We start from the raw sequence: 17,986 nt of genomic DNA on the forward strand, positions 1-17,986 counted from the left end.
TGTGTAGGACACGTTCCAAGTACACCAGTACCAGCGGCATTGCTGTGACATGAGAGCTTTGCCCTCCACACGTGGAAAGAAGGCATCCTCTCCCAATTCAAGTCTAAAGCAAGACAACAGTCCTCCAGCACTCCAAACCACTCTCCTTGCAGCACCTGCAAACAGCTGATCCAGCCTGGCCCAGAGACAGACAAAGCCACCGCACTCGGAGCGCCACGAGGCAGCAGAACCCCACGGCTGTCACAGGCAGCAGGGCTGCTCCATCCACATGTGCCACTGCAGGGACTTGGCTCAGTGTGTACAGTCTCTTGAACTTCACTGTACAGCCCACCATCTGTCTAGTAATTAGGAAAACAACCCTTTTCTTCCAACTGCAGTGGAACTCTGCCCCTCTTCTTTACAAAAGGCCCTATGGAGCCTTGATGCCTGACATGCTTCCAGTTCAAGTGGGAAGAAAAAAATTACTGATTTCCATCTTCTATCCTCTTGTACCTCTTGTACCTCAGGGACCAGGAGGCTGCACACAAAGCAAGAACTGCTTTTGGGGATTGAAAATCCCTGAAGCTGGTTTTTCCCACCCCTTTGATCATTCCTGGCTTTCTCACACAAAGAGATTTTCCATGCATGTGGTACCTGCACTAACACAGCCACAGAGATTCCGGAGAATGAATGGAAATGCCGAAACAACACCACTGCCCACACAGAGAAACAAAAGCTGGAAGGAACTAGAAGGCATCTTTTCTGCTTTGCTGGTTACCTGTCTTAGGGGAAAGAAAAAAATCGTCCTTCCTAATGGCTCCTGCCAGTTATTTCCACAGTCTACCAAATTCCATGGCCCAAATAGAGAACAAATTTCTTACTCTTCCATAAATCCCCTGCCTCATTTCGTCTGATTACCTACTGGCATTGCAAACTGCCAAATTTTGTCAACAAAATACGACGGCACTGTTGCCCACATAAATACATTTAACACCTCTTAACATGCAAAACACGCAAACAAACGATAAACGCAGCTTCTGAGCGTTCACAATGCAGCCAGTGTCCCACTGCCCAGCGCTGGCAGCTGCAGTCGGTCAAATTCAGTAACCAGGTAGTTGCCAGGAGTAAGCACAATTCCTGCACAGGACTTGCTAGTCATTAGTTTTTAGATACTGTTTTGTAGCTCGGAGAAATCTAACAGGGAGAAGTGCGTGCGCCTCTCGTTTAAGCGACAGAAGTAGAGGGCGTGCAGGAGGGAACGAGAAAGCGTAGCAGAAGGAGGAGACGGGGGTTTTCGCGTCTTTCAGGAGCCCCGAGGGGCTGATACGGGGCGGGCGGTCACAGCAGCACCACAACAGCACAAGTCGCGCTCCCTCCCCGTGTCGGTGGCACTTCGGTGCTGTAGGCAGAGGACGAAGCGGCGCTTCCCCGGCGTGCCCAGCACTGCGGAGGGACCCTCCGGCGAGTCGGGCGGCACTCTGCCCTGTCCCTGCAGCCAAGCGCGGCTGCGGGTTCGGGGCTCGGACGGCGGCAGCACGAACAGCACCTCCGCCTGTGCGCTACCAGGCTGAAGCCGAAATAACACGGGAAAAATTAAGGCTACTCCGGCGGGCAGGGAGTAGCCACAGCCCGGCCGGTGTCTGGGCGGCTCCCGCTCGGTGCGGGGCGGTAGGTCCCGTCCCGTTGCCCCCCCGCGGGGCAGGCGGCGCCGGCGGTGCGCCCGCGGGGCGGCGGGGCGGGGAGCGCGGCGGCGGGGGGCGGGCGCGGCGGCGGCGCTAGGGCCGCGCATCGCGCGGGCCCGGAGGTGGGGTAGCTGCCGCCGCCCCGCTCGCCGGCAGTCGCGGCGAGGTCGCTCCGAAGTGAGGAGGCGCTGCCGCCGCCGCCCCCCGAAGTTTGGCCGCGCCGCCGGAGCCCCCCGCGCCGCAGCCCCGGCCAGGGGCGCGCTCCGCTCGCCCCGCGCCCCATGCCGCGGACGCCGGCGCCCCGCGCGGGGCCGCCCCCGCCCTGAGCGGCGGTGGCGGGCGGGGAGCCCCGGCGGGCAGGACCCGCCCGCCGCCCGCCGAGCGCCGGAGGAGTGCGGCCGCCCGCCCGCCGCGCGCCGCCCGCGCCCCGCCAAACTTCGACGCCGACAAGTGCCTGGGCCCAGCCGCGGCCCCGCCGAGTCCCCCCGCGACCCGACGGAAACTTTCTTGGGGAAGAGCATCCCCCCCTCCTCACGCCCTCCCCGCGGCCCTTCATGCCGCCACCGAGGGAGCCCCAGCGCGTCCCAGCGCCGCGGCAGCTCCGCGCCGCCCCGCGGTGAGGCTCGGGCGGCCCGAGCCCGCAGGGTGAGTAGGGCCCGCACGCCGCTCCGGGGAGGACGGGGCGCGGGGGCGGCGCGGCGAGCAGCGGCCGGGGCGGGTGCCGGGGGCTGCGAGCGGGGGTCGCCCCGCCGGGCTCGGGCCACCGACCGCGGGCGGATCGGCGCGGGCCGCGCGCCCCCTGCCGCCCGCGCGGAGCGGAGCGCGGCGGGGCCGGGCCGGGCCGGGGCGGTACCTGCGCGGTGCCTCCTCCGCCGGAGCTCGGAACCGGGAGCTGGGACCGGGCCGGGCCGCGCCGAGCTCTGAAGGGGCGCGGGCGGTGCGAGAGCCCTGAGGGAGCGCGAGCGAGCCCTGAGGGAGGGGCGCGCGGCTCGCGCCGGCGCCCGCCCCGCAGCGCGGGTTCACCGCGGGCGCCGGGAGAGCGGCGCTGCCGTCGGCAGAGGCGGGGGCGGCGGCGCGGGGATCGCCCCGCCGGCGAGGAGCAGCGGGCAGGGCGCTGGTACCCAGCCTGGAAACAGTTCCTCCCTCGCATCGGAAATTGCAGGCGGCTTTTCTAAACATTCACGCGCACACAGAGCCCCCAAAGAAAACCCCTGATGGCGGTGAGCGGCGCAGATCAGCTAAACGCGATAAAACAGATGATTTTCTACTCTCGAAGTTGGTGCATGTGCGGTTTTGGCCTCTGATTGATCTACTTTTATTGCTCTGCAATCAACTTTTCGATACTCCGGATCTGATGTGGTAGGAGCCAGCATTACTTCTACAGAAATGTTAGCAGAGACAGTGAGTGGACATGCGGTGGAGATGCTTTTAAAGAGGGAATAAGTCACTGTCTTGCCTAAGGACAATGCGGTTGAGGATGAGAAGCTGTGGCCTGGGAAGCCCGTCAAAGGGAAGAAAACCACAGCAGAACTTCCCCTGGCTTTTTTTTTGTTGTGGTGGTGGTGGTAGTTTATTTTGGGGTTTTTGTTTTTGCTTTTTCTTTTTTTTCTTTTTTTTCTTTATTTTTTTGTGCTTTTCATGGGGAAAAAAATAAAGGTTGATTTCTCATATATTTCTGGACCTTAAAAGGATGATTACTAGAGACTTTCAAACAGTTAGTGGTGATACTCTCATGGAGTTATGAACTTTGTCTCAAACCTCTGATATTGATAAGCAGCACCAACTTTCTAGCTATTTATATAAAATATAGCAGTAGCACAGAACAGATTCAGCAACCAGTAGGCATTCATTTTTGAGCCTGAGAACTTTCAGTTAGAAAGTCATCAGCTCACACCATAACTTGAAAGCTTTGTAGCCCTATACCCTGGATACACTGTGATGAGCATGCAACACTTTACTGAGTGTGAAGAATCATTGAAAAAAACCCAAAAACAAAGCCTGTAACTTCCCCAAATGCTAACTTAATTCCCAGAGGAAAAACTTGCAGAACAGATTGATGCTAGGTACAGAGATATTTAAAGCAAGATGCTACAATTATAAAGATGCAAGAGCAAAAAAAGCAGCTATGTTCTAAGGCTCTAAAATTTAAATAGCTAAAATGCTTTTTACTCCATATTCTGACAGCTGATGATACCTGGCAAGTAATGGCAGTGGTAGTATGATGTGTCAGTCAGCAAAGAATAATGTGTGAAAACCAGAAGTATTTCAAGTGTAGTGCCAAGTTGCAGGATTTCGGTAGCTGTATTTTATTTTCTTTAATTAGATATTGACATTTTAAATTTCTCCTGAGGCTAAGAAATCTTTTTCTGCTAAATAGTTAAATAAGCTGGATAAGACTAGAACCTAAACTTTGATTGGAACAGCATTTGAGGCCAAAGACACCAAAGCAGTTGCTTGAGTATACTGCATTTCATACAAGTATTGACAGAAATAGTGTGTTTTTAAAAAATTAAATCATTAAATACAGGTTCCCTTCTTCTTTGAATAGATAGTGTTTCCATTATAAAAGGAGTTGGTTTGTATATATACAAGGTTCTCAAGTCGCCTAGGTGTAACATTGTATACAACATAAGATTAGTAAATATAAGTTGCATGAGGGTTAGTTCTGTTTTCTAATACATATTATTTCCTATGTTCTAAACTGGCTTTAAATAATTAACAGTGGAGTGGACGCACAGGCTCTTTTTACTTGGGCTTGATTGGATACATTCATCTGCTTAAGCTGTTCGGGATACAAACTTGAAACATGTTTCCTTTGGAAAAATCTGTTCTGCAGCTGCCGCCGTGGGGAGGTGACAGCCGGCACTCCCTGCCTTGCTTCCTTACTTTAGCCAGTTCTCCTCAGGCACCGTAGTAGCTGATGTTGGCTCTGGTTCCTGCTCGTGTGCTGCCGGGTACGCTCGATGCAATGCGTGGTCAGTGTGGCAGCTGGTCACTATTTTATTACCTCCTTCACGTTCCTGTGGCTCGCCAAAGAGAGGCCCAAGAGCCCACCCCCTATGGATCTCACCGTGATTTCCCAGCAGGGAGCTCATGCTAGACATCCAGCCACTGTGGTTTGTGAGGAGGGGAAGGGGGTGGATTTTCACACTGATGGAAGGAGGCAAAGGAGGAGTGTTTGCTAACAACCCCTAATGAGACCTGAAGTTCCTCCCTGGCACTGATGGCTGCCAAGATGCATCTTACCTATGCTGTAAAGGGGGTGTCTCCATCTGCAGGATTAACGAGCTGCGTGAGCTGTGACTTCCCCACCTGGAAAGGGATGCATGTGCTCAGAGCCTCCTCACAGCAGATTTCAGTCCGGGGGTCAGCTGCATGCCATTCTTCCCAGATGGCTGTGACATACTTGTGGCCAGAATGACAGCACTTCATAGATGGAGCAGCGCTCAGAGAGGAAGGCAGAGAACAGATGTGGCCTTTGCACTGGTGCCCACTGGTGCCTCCCAGGTGCCTCCTAGTGCTTTCCATAGTGCAGAGGCTGTGGCACATGGGAATGTTCAATGCCCCAGCATTGCTGCCCCACACAGAAGACACCAGGAGGGGTGGCTCTGGTGGCTTTGCATACATTTGCTGAAGTTTTCCCGGCAAATTGCTGTTCCCTCGCCAGCAAGGACGCTGATCCCTCTTTGCCACTTCCGTGGCCCCCACCACCCAGGATGTGCAACTAGCAGGGCAGGGTGGAGGGAATCAGGGCATCAGACAGTACTTATTCGTGGTTTGTTTGATCACCTTTTTCTAAGGTCAAATGCACAGGCATTACAGGGGTCAAAAAACCCCATTGCTGTGTGTTGCCCACAGCCAGAGGCTTATCACTAGACATCTGGTACAGCTGTAAAATTCCAAAATGTTACTCCAAATGTTTTTTCTACAAAATAATTCAAATAGTTATGTCCTTACCATTGGGGCACTGAAATGTAAAATGCATATCATAAGTGATTCTGCAGGAACAATCAAAAGCAAGACAAATCATATGGCTCCATCAGAAAAAAAAACCTGGCAGTACTCAGCACATGATCCTTAATGTGCTTTGGTCAATATCTTTCTCTATATCAATAGAAGCTCATTAAAAGAAGATATTGCAGACTAACTGAGCCATGCCATACTAGTTCTTGCCAAAGCTTGACATTTTTAATACATTAATAATATGTCTGTAATGTAATGGAGAACTATTAATCAGAACTGGTTATATGCCAGAAATTTAAGCTATAATTGGCTGCTTCTTGTCAGGAGTGTCTGTCGTACACGGCTACAGCTGCCTAATGCTCAGATGTCTTGCACTCCTCTGCACTTTTTTCTTGTCAGTGCACTAAATTCAATCGATGTTATAGTCTATAATTCTGTGTAACGACCATCATTATGACTGGCTTACTTTAATGAGAATTCGTTATATGGGAAGTATTTTAGCACAGTGTGTTAAGGTAGCGGCTTGCTTCACATTATTTAGTCCTACCCAATCCTGTTTATTAGTGGATCTAAGTCTCAGCAGTTATAAAAGGTTACAGGTAACTAAAGAGCTAGAAAGGAAGATATTAAAGAAAAACTTTTTTTTTGCCCAAATATACAAGCTTGCAGTCTAAAGATAATTACACTCAGTTACTTCTTATTTTTACACAGAAAAATTATATTTATTTATTTACTTACTGTTTATTCCAGCTATGACCAAGCCATGTCCAATAAAGGGTGTTGGATTTGCCATAAATTTAAAATAATTTGCAGCTTCTTCTAGCAAGGAGTCATTTTCACATTTTCATAGTGACATAGTTTCCCATAACCCTAAGCTATGGGCTCTTACAGGTACATTTTTTTCCCCTTCGAAACAGTAAATACATTGGAAAGGAAACACAGGGGAAGAAGTGTCTTTAGAACGACATGGAAAGTGTTCCCTGAATTACTGAATTCCAAAATAATATGCAAACCCTCCCACTGAAAACAGAAAAAAATGAATGTAAGGTTGCTACAAAGCCAACAGTACTACCCAGCATGCTTCTTAAAGAGATTTAAATTTTATTTGGTCTTAGATATTTCTGCTTTTGTGTCAAATTCAGATTTGAAGCTTAAATATGTTTGAACGAATTGAGAATTGTTACTGCAGGAAAATTCAGATATTCTCTGCGTACTCTGATAAAATACATGAGAGTTGTATGGTAACACTTGATAAAATGAATATAATGGAAAATTGCATTTACGTCCATACAGCAATTATTGTAAATTACTTTGCTATGGAAACACAATTCAACCATCTGTTGGCATTTCATGGTGTCTGTAGTTTAGCTCAGTTTAAGATGAAGCATTATTTAAATATAGGAAGGCTGTTTGCGAATAGCTTTGAAGATAAGTTTTGAAAATGAATATTCCCAATGTGACACGTTAAGGAGCTTACCGGGTCACACACCTCTTCCCGTGGCTGTGGGGTGTAGGAGGGCTCACAACACTGGGCATAATCTAAAGCTGGGAAGCAAAGCAGGCTGCAGAAAGTGGCAACTTACACTTGTTTCTCAACATGTGTCCGGCGGGTCTGGCTCGATTTTAGCATCCAGACAAAGGAAATGTGGAAGCTGCAGCGTCTGGCTGAAATCTCCTGCTGACAGCCCAGCGCCCTGGCTCTCCAACCTTGGGTGGCACAGGCTGACACAAAAGCACTGGAATTCCTAGCCCTGGTTTCCATACTTCCTCTGTCTTTGCAGTTTTCCTCATACAGAATTTGGATTTTCTTTTTCCTGTGTTATTTAGGAAACATATATTTGAAGTTGCTGTGATATCATTCCAGCATTTTATACCTGTAATTATGTGATTTAGGTGCTACAAAGTGAGGGAATTTCTGGTTGTTTCCTGAAGAGGGGAAAGGGCACATATCTGCTATGAAATAAGTGCTGAGTACTCAAGTACAGCCACCCTCAAACTTAAGAAAATAAGGGAGGGAAGCATCCTTATAGTAAGCTATAAAATAAGCCATTATCTTTATCAGTAGTTTGTCATTAATATGATCAGTGAATCACAGTTCAGAGGAAAAAAAGAAAGGGAGCAAAGCTCTTGCAATGCTAATGAGAAATGTCAAGGAAATTGAATTGTACTTGCCATATCCTTGTTATTCTTAATAATAATAATGATAATAATATAAAAGAAATATATAAGGCTTTTGGAGCTCCATGAGGTCCTCTTGCCAAGAAACTACCAGCACCTGCTAGCCCTGATGCCCATTTCTGTGTCACTTCAATAAAAGAACTTTGCTGCTGCTGCCCTACAGTGCTGGGCTGCCTGCTCCCCTGCCTGTCTGCACCATCTGGGCCATGGCTGAATTCAGGAGTTTGCTCTCCAGCTTTGCTAGGATGAAAATACTGTTTTGGAAGCAGGAACCTCTAACTCACCTAGAACATTATAAATCTGTCTTTGTTAGAGTACAGTTAAATCCTTCATGTCAAAATATTTTTCACTGTGAATGATTTTGGTAGTTTCTTCATTCTAGCACAGAACCCGCAGTAAAGGTTATCCATATTGTACCAATTTGCTTTATATTGCATCAAACCTTCAAAATGTCAACATATTGTATCTTTTGTAATGCATTGATTCTTGGACAATAACTCTTAATTTTTATTGTTTCTAAAAGGGTGCTGGTGCCAGAAGAAGAGGATGATTGATGGGAAACAGACACCAGCCTATAGATACTCACCCTCTTCCTTGGGATACTGATTTATCAGTGTGTCCAGGCATCCCCTGCGAGCCCTGAACACGGAAGATCACTCAGGGTTATCGACAGTGTAGCTGAAGACCTGCAACTTCACAAATTATTATCTGCTGTTGGACATCTTGTACAAGAAGCCCTGACAGATAAGTTATAAGACGAAGGACAAGCGCTGCATGGCTGTGAAAGGCTGTCATCAGGGCCTGGGTGGCTTCTACCAAAGTCTTTAACATAGTGAAACAAACATCCTATCCTAACGCTTCACGTTTGAGTTGGAACCTATTTTATAAATATATACATTCTCTGTACATATAATCTCTAGACTGCATATACGCCAGCACTGAGCATCCTTACGAAGCTGACATAAAAGGATTTAGAAATGTATTTGTCAAGATTCCTGTCACTTCACACCCTCTGGGTTACTGTATCCTCCGTGATGCAGCACTACCCTTCTGTGTGGGGACATTATGATGTGTGTAAGACTCAGATTTACACGGAAGAAGGAAAAGTATGGGATTACATGGCCTGCCAGCCAGAAGCCAGAGACATGATCAAATATGTAAAAGTGACTCTGGATCCCCCAGACATAACATGTGGAGATCCTCCTGAGACTTTCTGTGCAATGGTAAGGCAAGCTTTTCATTTTGCATAATTAGTGGGGATATATTTGTGATAGATGGCTTCAAAATAGAAATCCTAGAGTGCACACAAATTTATCCAAGAAAACCTGCGTCATATTCCAACTGTGAAAGGTCTTGCTGTACAAAACTCTGAGCAGTACATTAAGCTGAGCAACGAGATGTTCTGCTTATGAGGACTTTATCTGAATTCAGTGCCTCTCTACAGCAGCATTTAATGTCTCAAAAGAAACCAGCCTAAAACTCCTATTGTGCTAACCCATAACTGGGGTGGCCTTTGCCTGATCAAGAAGGATTTGAATGAACCAATTCCACTAAAATCAGTTTAAAGCATGGCATAACTAAATATAATTTACAAACAGATCAATTGAACTCAAATTGCTAAAGCTTAAAAAACGGTGTTGGGAGTTGTGATGTTGAAGTTTTCCCAGCTACCCAAGGGAGCGAGCTGCAAGAGGTGTGCAAATCACCTTAGCTAAAATCACCTCCAAGTTCTAGCAACTACTTACAGCTTTCTTCCTAGCTGAAATTGTAGGCATTCAAGCAAACTAAGAGAGACCGAAGCTCCTCATTTTACATGGTCCTAAAATAGACTGGGTTTGGAAATATTTGGCTTGGTATGTAAATGCACAAGTATAAGAAACCAGCAGATACTATATATGTGTATACACACACACACACACACACATATATATATATATGTATATCAATATTTATCATCTGTGCCGCTCCCAAGTGTTTGATAGATCACACTGTGAGAAGGTGTTTCAGTTAAAGGAGATCTTTAACTTGTAGATAACTTCTGTGTCCTCACACCCACAGAGGCTCTCTTTTCTTTGCCATTGGATATTTCTGTTAAATAGCGAGTGGAAGATATTGAGTTCCTTGAAAAGAAAATAAGAGTTTGGTGTACAAAACATGCACACTTACATCTGTTAATACAGCACTGGAAACGTGCTCCACATTACCTGCATCATTTAGATTTCAAAGACCAATGAGTTCTGGTAAGTGAGGTTATCACAACTGAGAAAAGTTTACAAGATATTTATTTGCCTGTGTACAAATCATTATTGCTGGATGACAGCATCCCCGCAGGAAGGAAATTTACTTTTAAATGCCTTGTGGCATCATTTTCCACCACTGCTGTTCTGTAAGGAGTTCAGATCCAACCACACATACATTATTTGCACGCATGCAGCTGCTTCCCACGTACATTATGGTAATAGCCACGTGATAAATTGTGGAGCTACATGAATAAATTACATTCACTATGAACCTTTGACTGCACCACTTGCTCTCTGCCCACTAATCCATCTCTGCAGACATGTCTTTGACACTCTAAATCTCCAAGCAGTTTCAAGCAGCCACTGTTTAAAAACAAACGGAAGTCATGTGCCCCACATAATATTGTCTTTCTGGTTTTTTTCCTTAATCTTGAAGTACAATTTTTCCCTCTAAATAGTGATAGCTGTGATTTAGAACTCAATAATATTTAGTAACTCATCATGTAATGCAAAAAGTAGTTCTTCTAATGATTTTAAAAAACCAAAACAAACAAACAAACCTGCCCAGTAAATCTTGTTTCTTCCTTTTAGTGCAGATAAACATTGCAGCAGTTCCTATCTTAAGTAACACTGTAAGTTTCTGAAGGCCTTTGTTATCAGTATGCACTCTAGTTAGACAACAGTTTTAAACAAAACAACAACCAGGCAAACAAGACATTTTGATTAAATCTAAGTGTTAAAAATGGTTCCAGAACTCCCCTTGAAAACATTTAACTGCACCAGGTCATCAGTGCTGTGATGTGGGAGGAAAGTTTGCTTGGGAGTGACCTGAGATTACAGCTGTAGCTCACTTGCAGCTCAAGCCTGTGAGATGCAGAAGGCCACCAGAATCCTCATGTGAGAAGCAGAAAAAGGAGAGTAGCTGGGGACAAGCGAGTGAGAGCACGCAGGATGAGAGCATGCATTCAGCTACACCAGTGTGGAGTGACTGACTCTTACATGATAAACTGGGATTTGTCTCCAGAATAGATGTAGATGGTACATACACACTATTTTTAGATATGCACTGGTAATGGCCTGGCTTGTTTGAAACATAAGAAAAATGACAGAAATATTTAATGTTAATAAGGTACTGCCCATGGCTCACAGCAGAGCATTCTCATCCCTAAAAATGCTTTGTTGTCTATCTGTACTATAGCTACCTGTAGGAATTAGATATTTCCTTCAAAATGAGGTATTATATATTTTGTAAGGCTGAGCCCTTGGCATTTTTGAGATCTTTAATTTTTGAGTTCACTTTTAGTTTTAGAAAATCAGTTAAGAAGATAGCACTGACATACTTGGAGAAAGTGGGCAGTGGAAAGAAGTTCTTTCGTGTTAGGCATGTTCTTGTGCTAAAAAATCCCAAATTTGAAGTGACAAAGATGCAAAGGTTTCTTTTCAGCACAGTGAAGTGCCAAACTGGCATATACAAATGCTTGGTTTTCTTCTTGTAAATTCTGGCTACGTGCCTACCAAACCTCTACCACTGTTTTGTTATTGAAATCAGGTTAACACTGACTTGGAGAAGAACAGGGCCTTTTCAGCTATTCTAATAATAAGCAACAGTACCAAGCAGCCAAGTCTGTTTCTGCAGGATGACAAGGAAGTTCAAGCAGCCTCCTGTTTTATTTGCATGTCAGTTCCCTGATCAGATTTACTTATTTTCTGTTCACCAAATGGACTGAGGTTCTAGCTGTTGAGTCTCTGTCAGCCTTTGGTGTATTGTAGATTAGATCCTTGAAACAAACCAGACTGAGAATTTTGTTCAAGTCCTGCTGGGAGATTATGGTAGAATCTAAGGCAGTCTGTGAGGGTAGCTGATAATAACCTTCAATAACACACAATGCAGCCATGCTCTGCAATGTGTGCAAGCATACAATACAGAGGAGATGGGTGGTTAAATTGGCTCCCTACTTATTTCTGAAAATTCCCCATGGTATTAAATGTTCTTATGATGAATTTGTACTTAGTGAGCATGTTTAGATGACAGACTGAATAACAGGGCTTTGCATATGTAAATTTGTTGCAAAATATAACAGCCCTAGCTGGCAGCTAAAGCCAGCATTTGGCAGCTCACTACTTGAAGGTAGCTTTGTGGTGTCCCTCCAGAACAGCATTTGTAGGTATTAAGGGAAGCATGCAACAGAAAAACTATCCCACAGTTGCTTTTAGGCATCTATTCTGAGAATAACATTATGGTTTCTGGTGACATTCAATATTGACAGCTCATGAGATTATTCTGAAACCTCAAACCCCTGGAGTCCTACAATTATGATTATATGAGATTCTCAGGTTTCACTTAAAACATCATCTTGATTTCCATAGTCCTTCTGGTTGCAGCGAAAAGTTTGAAAATGAAACCAAAGAGCTCAAAAAGCAGAAGCCGAATAAATAATCTTCCAAATTACTGTTTGTTTAAAATCTCATCAGATTTAAAGTCATTCAGCATTTCTACATCTTGGAAAGGATTTTTGCTGAAAAGATGCATAAAAGAAACTTGTAAAAAAGTGGCCAAGAGTAGTTGAACACTTAAAATTTCTAGATGTGAAGTTGCATGTGTCTGTAAGGAGGATGTGACAGCATCCTTCCAGAATAAATCAGACTCCTCCCTACAGGATAACCAGCACTGTGGGGAAGGGCTCACTGGTCACTTTTGGTTTCCCTGTTCATTTTAAAGCAGTCTCTAGTTTCTCAGAGTGAGCTACATATGCTGGCAGAAGGTGCATGACTGCTTTCTGTGGCATTCCTTCAAGGAAATTTGGACATTTTTTGTCAGTCACAGACTTGGACTGAACAGCCAGCGTGTTTGAGCCAGTGTGACCCCTTCCTGCAGATCTGTAATTTATGGACTTTGAGCATTTGGCATTGCTAATAGTGTGTCTGGCACCGTACGCTTGTGCATAGCAGAGGGGAGAGGAGAGGAAGAAGCTATTCACATTTTCGGGTTTGAGCTGACGGTTTCACTATGGAGAGACACTAAGCAAATTTTGAAGTACCTGGTGGTGCTAGTTCTTGTGGCTTGCAGCATTTCAGTGCGAAACAAATCTTCTTGAAATCCCTGGGAGTAACTAACAGTCAGTGAAATCTACTTCCCTCTTTGTAAGAGCAATTCCACAATGCTCTGTCCAGTCATAAAGAGAAACAAATCTGACTTCCTATGATTGTCACCATCTTTTGCTCTACCAGAACAGTGTATAGGTGGCTTCTGGCTTTCCTTCTAAAACACTTGGCAGCTACATCCCTGCTACAAGCCTCAGGAACCTGATGCTGCTGCTCACAGCTCAGAGATGCTGTCACCCCAGTCCTACCTGCCCTGCACAGGGACTGGCCCCGCTGCTGAAATCCAGCCTTTAGCATGGGGTTTGCATTCAAACCTGAGCCGTGATTACTCTGCAAATTCATCATAAATTTGACCAGGAGACTCCTAGTGGCTGTTGCTGTAATTTGCAAACTGGGGTCGGGTTTGTGTTACCGACCTGTGTTTGCAGCTCAAATGGCAACATGAAAATATCATTTTCTGTTTGTGTTTAGACCTAGATATCATAATACATCTCAACAGCTAAAAAATGATGAAATTATCATCAATTATGGTTGCCTGCAGCTAATTTCCTTCGTAGGTTAAATAGAAGCTTGAAAAGGAGCCTGCAGATGGGAGTCCTGTGCATTTTGTACAATTTATAGAGCAGAGATGCTGATGACAGTAGAAATTTGAGCCCTTGAGTGCTACTCCGTATTTCATAGCCAATCAAAACTAAATTAAGAAACAAAGATTATTAAAAAGTATTCTGCACATGTAATTCTGGCATAATATTATGAGATGGACATTAAATTTTTCCCTCTGAGACTTTCAGCATCATTAATATAGCATTCCTTTAATTACAAGTAGGCTCATATTCCTTAAAAAGTGGGAAATACTACATAGCATAAATAGTGATACCAGTATTATGTTTACTGAAATAATTAAATGAACAGATTCTTTTCAGAGGAATGGGTAAATCACAAAGTGAGACAAAAATTATTTTTGAAGGCATTTTGGCACTCATACATACTTTCTCAAATGAGACATTTTAAAACAGTGTTGTGCAATACCATTAAAATATGCTGTTAAGAAAAAAGCTTTTTTCTTTTATGCACTAAATTTTAATAAAAATGAAGGATTCTAAATTCTATTTGTATAGTCTTTCTAGATAGCATGGGGTAGAATGGGAACAGGAGGTTAAAGATGAAGCAATTGCTACTATCTTGTTTAAAGTGGATTTTCATAGTTGTATATTTTTAAAGTATGTACAGCTCAAAGGTACTGCGGACTTCATTTACAACATCTGCATTCATCTAATTTGAACTCTTTGGGCACATGTAATTATTCCAGCTGTCACTGTGTCATTGTAGAGCATCTTACCCTCAGGGCGTGGGGTTTTTATTTTGGTGCCTCCTCTTAAGTCAATAACCATTTCATTTCCTTGTATTTCATTTCTAATACTCTGAGACCTGAGAGCTTCAGCCCCTGCCCATTGGCCTGTCCCCAGCAGGGCAGGACAGCCCAGCCCCACTGCTGTGGCTGTTCCCATCCAGCCCCACTGAGCCCCCCAGGGATGCAAGGGGCACAGACTGTCCCTGTCTGTCCCCCAGGGATGCAAGGGGCACGGACTGTCCCTGTGCTGTCCCCCAGGGATGTGAGGGGCACAGACTGTCCCTGTCTGTCCCCCAGGGATGCGAGGGGCACGGACTGTCCCTGTGCTGTCCCCCAGCTTCTTCTCACTGGGCAGCGCCACACACCAGCCTACCTGTGCCTCTGGCAGCACTTGCTGTACACTCTGCAAAGCCTTCTTGGTCCTCATGGGAAAGAACTCCTCGGTTTCCTACAAGATTTAAAAAGATGGACATACTTGATGACAGTAGGAATAAAAAAATAGTTTGGTAAAATTTCTGGTTTTTTCCAACTGGAAGCAATCTAAAAATTAATAATTGCTCATAAATCAAAACTGGGGATTGGTAGTAAAACAGATTTGCATTTTATTCATTATCACATATCAAGATGCTCCAGTAAATCTTTAACACTCTGTCCAGTTGCATTTTTTTTCTCCTCCTCAGTTACACTTTGGGTACTGGAATGTTTTCAAGCCTGAAACAAAACAAAAGCACACCCACAAAGTACAGTTGTTAAAAATAGTTGAGGGTAAAACAGGGTTCCTAAACAAAATAAATGGTTCCAACATATTTTCAGTTGCAGTTTTAATGCACATGTCACCAGTATGTGTAGAAGAGCATCCTTTTAAGGAGATTTATATTTTGTAAATACACTTTGTAAGAGCAGGTGTTAAGCATTTTCTAGCATTGCCTTTATTCCATTTACTATTTGCTCTTCTAGTTTGGTTTGTTTTCCCCATGAAGTTAGCTGGGAATAGTAGACATTTTTAGACTGTTATTTTAATAACGATTGATCTTAAAAAGCAGGGAACTGTGCTGGGGAGATTGTGGCTCTCTGGATGAGGTTCTTTAAAATACCTGAGCTGGAGCCTCCCCCCACTGCTCCCTCCTCCCTGGCCCCGCAAAGCACCGAGGCGGGTACATCGAGGGAGATGCCCAAGTACTCTGTGGGAACTTGAAGTTTTGGCCTTGATTGAGTATAGAACCAGCAACACCAATTTTATAAAGAAATAAATATCTTCCACTATAAAAAAATTCCCAGACGTCCATGGTGAATGTGTATAGCTTGCTGTCAATGCAGTTGGACCAGAACCATCCCCTCAGCAGCACCTTTAGTGAGGTAAAATAATACTGCTTGATAAATAAAATATTTACTGGACCGATCATCATTTGAACTGCTGCTGGTGAGGCAGAGGTGATCTCAAGCCCGTGGCTCACTGCAGGGAAACTCCTGACCAGATTTGCTGGGGTGCAGGGAGACAGTGCAGCACAACAGCACATCCCAGCTGGTGCTCCTCGGCCGGGGCAGGACAGCACATCCCTCCTGGGCTGACAGGAGGGAGAGCTGGGTGACCCCATTTCTTCTCTGCTAGAAAACCTGAACTTAGAATTTTTTCCAAGGATGGTAAATCCTCTTTTCAGCAGAGTGACCTTTGCCTCCCAACCTGGCGGTGTCACGCAGGCAGCCGGGAGGAGCGGAGCTGCAGCATCGCCCCCTCAGTTTGCTTTCGCACATTTTGGTCAGGGGCACGATGCCCTGCAGTCCCAAGGGAGCTGAGCAGTGTCAGGCTTTCCAGGCTGAGCACATTGTACAAGGAGCGTGATATTATATTTCTTCCCACTGTGGTAGACACGTCTCAGAATGTGAATTTCGGATTTACTTGGCAGAACTGAGCAGAGATAGTTTTATGATGCCCAAGTTTGTCCAAATTATCTGGATAAACTTAGTTTTTCCATTTCATTTAGTCCCTGAATGTCTCTGAACCCCAGAGTTTAATGTCTTTTTCTTGCAGAGTTTGTACTTTGTAAAAGCTAAGAATCACTGGAAACCAAATGCAAGTTCCTGAGGCACTTCCATATATTAAAATTTCCATTTGTAAGCATCTTGTTGAAACAAAGCCAAGTGAACTCAGCTGAGAATTCTACAAACCTTGTGTATATCAGTGCAACCATTCTGGTTAGCTGGCTCCCCAGTGTCCTTTGAGAAGGAAGAAATGAGTAAGTTGACTCTCAAGTAATGATTTTAACATTTAGATGTTTGTGTTATTTATAAAGCATCCAGTCCTAATACAACCTAAATCACCTTCATTCATTCAAGAAAAAATAAATGTACAAACTTAGACAATAGTCTGCATTTCCATCCCTTCTGCTTTATGCTGGGAAGCAGAGGAGGAGAAATGCAGACAGGCATTAGCAATCCCTCTTGACAAAGTATGGAAATTACCCATCTCGTTATGTGAGGATGAAAACCTGTCATTTATTTTTACCCAGAGAGTTTAGAAAGGGTTGAATCTGTGGGAGCTGGTCCACTGCCACTTTTCTTTTTTTAATACTAATACTGCTTTGCCAAAACTGCCATTTCCAATACATAAAATAACATACCTGTTTAAGAGTAGCTAAAACCAGGTGAGAGATCTGTTAATCAAAATATTTCTTGACTTGTTTCAAGGCCTGTGAGTACTGGCTGAATATGAAAATAAAAAATAATCCCAGATGCTGTTAAGGCCATTGAGTGATGAGATGCAGATCCCTGCGTACACTAGAACACTAATCTCCCTAGTTAAAAAACAGGGGCAGCTCTGTACCCGATTTACTTGTGGAAACAATGACTGTTGTAGACATTTTAGGTATGGAAATTTGTGTTTTCACAGGTCACTTGTGGTGACATCATCTTGATCTACAAGTACAGATATAGCTAAGGACAGAAAAATCCTTGGCATTGAGCTGACTTGGCAACGTGCATAAGTGATTTCATGTAGCTTTGATGTTTGGTGTGTTGTATTTTCTGGAAAATGATTTTATTTCTTATCTTCTAGTTCTTTTGGCAGATTGTTTATATAAAATTTAGGAATTAAAAAAGGGGAGGAAAGAAAAGAGTGCAAATGAATTTTAATTATATTTACTACAAGCAAGAATTTGTACTATATCAGGGATATTTTATGTCAGGCTTCAGCCCAAAGAGAAATTTTATAGCTAAGTATTTGTAAAACCTCTAAAAGAAGACACCATTATGATGAAAGGAGCATTTTCTTACATGTATGTGCTGCATCTTTCCAACATCTTGATGCATTTTAGATTTTTATCTGTAAAACAGTCACGAGCCTCATTTTAACTCATCAATTTGATTTTTACCAGTTACACCTGCTCATAAGATGCTTTCCTCCAGTGAAAACTAGAAACAGAGCTACTTGTGGGTGACTGGGGGTGGGGAGATGGTAAAAAAAAATAAAAAGGAATAGCAAACAACTACACAAA

The 17,986-nt window shown here is 44.4% G+C and overlaps 1 protein-coding gene across 10 annotated transcripts in view; it reads left to right on the forward strand.

Moving 5' to 3' along the window:
* Nucleotides 1-1,290: 1,290 nt before the first annotated feature.
* The window catches only part of NTNG1 (netrin G1), a 152,012-nt gene continuing 135,316 nt past the window's right edge, over nt 1,291-17,986 (forward strand). For 2 of the 10 annotated variants that reach the window (XM_030279315.4, XM_030279312.4), the window contains exons 1-2: nt 1,729-2,306; nt 8,326-9,025. In XM_030279315.4, the coding sequence (XP_030135175.1) occupies nt 8,780-9,025 (246 nt within the window). In that variant the 5' untranslated portion in view covers nt 1,729-2,306; nt 8,326-8,779. Of the gene's footprint in view, nt 2,307-2,515; nt 3,021-8,325; nt 9,026-17,986 lie in introns of those variants that run through there. The other 8 variants (XM_030279305.4, XM_072932590.1, XM_030279313.4 and 5 more) reach the window with 8 other exon arrangements.

Source organism: Taeniopygia guttata, chromosome 8 (assembly GCF_048771995.1).
Source record: "Taeniopygia guttata chromosome 8, bTaeGut7.mat, whole genome shotgun sequence".
In the NCBI taxonomy this organism is placed as follows: domain Eukaryota; kingdom Metazoa; phylum Chordata; class Aves; order Passeriformes; family Estrildidae; genus Taeniopygia; species Taeniopygia guttata.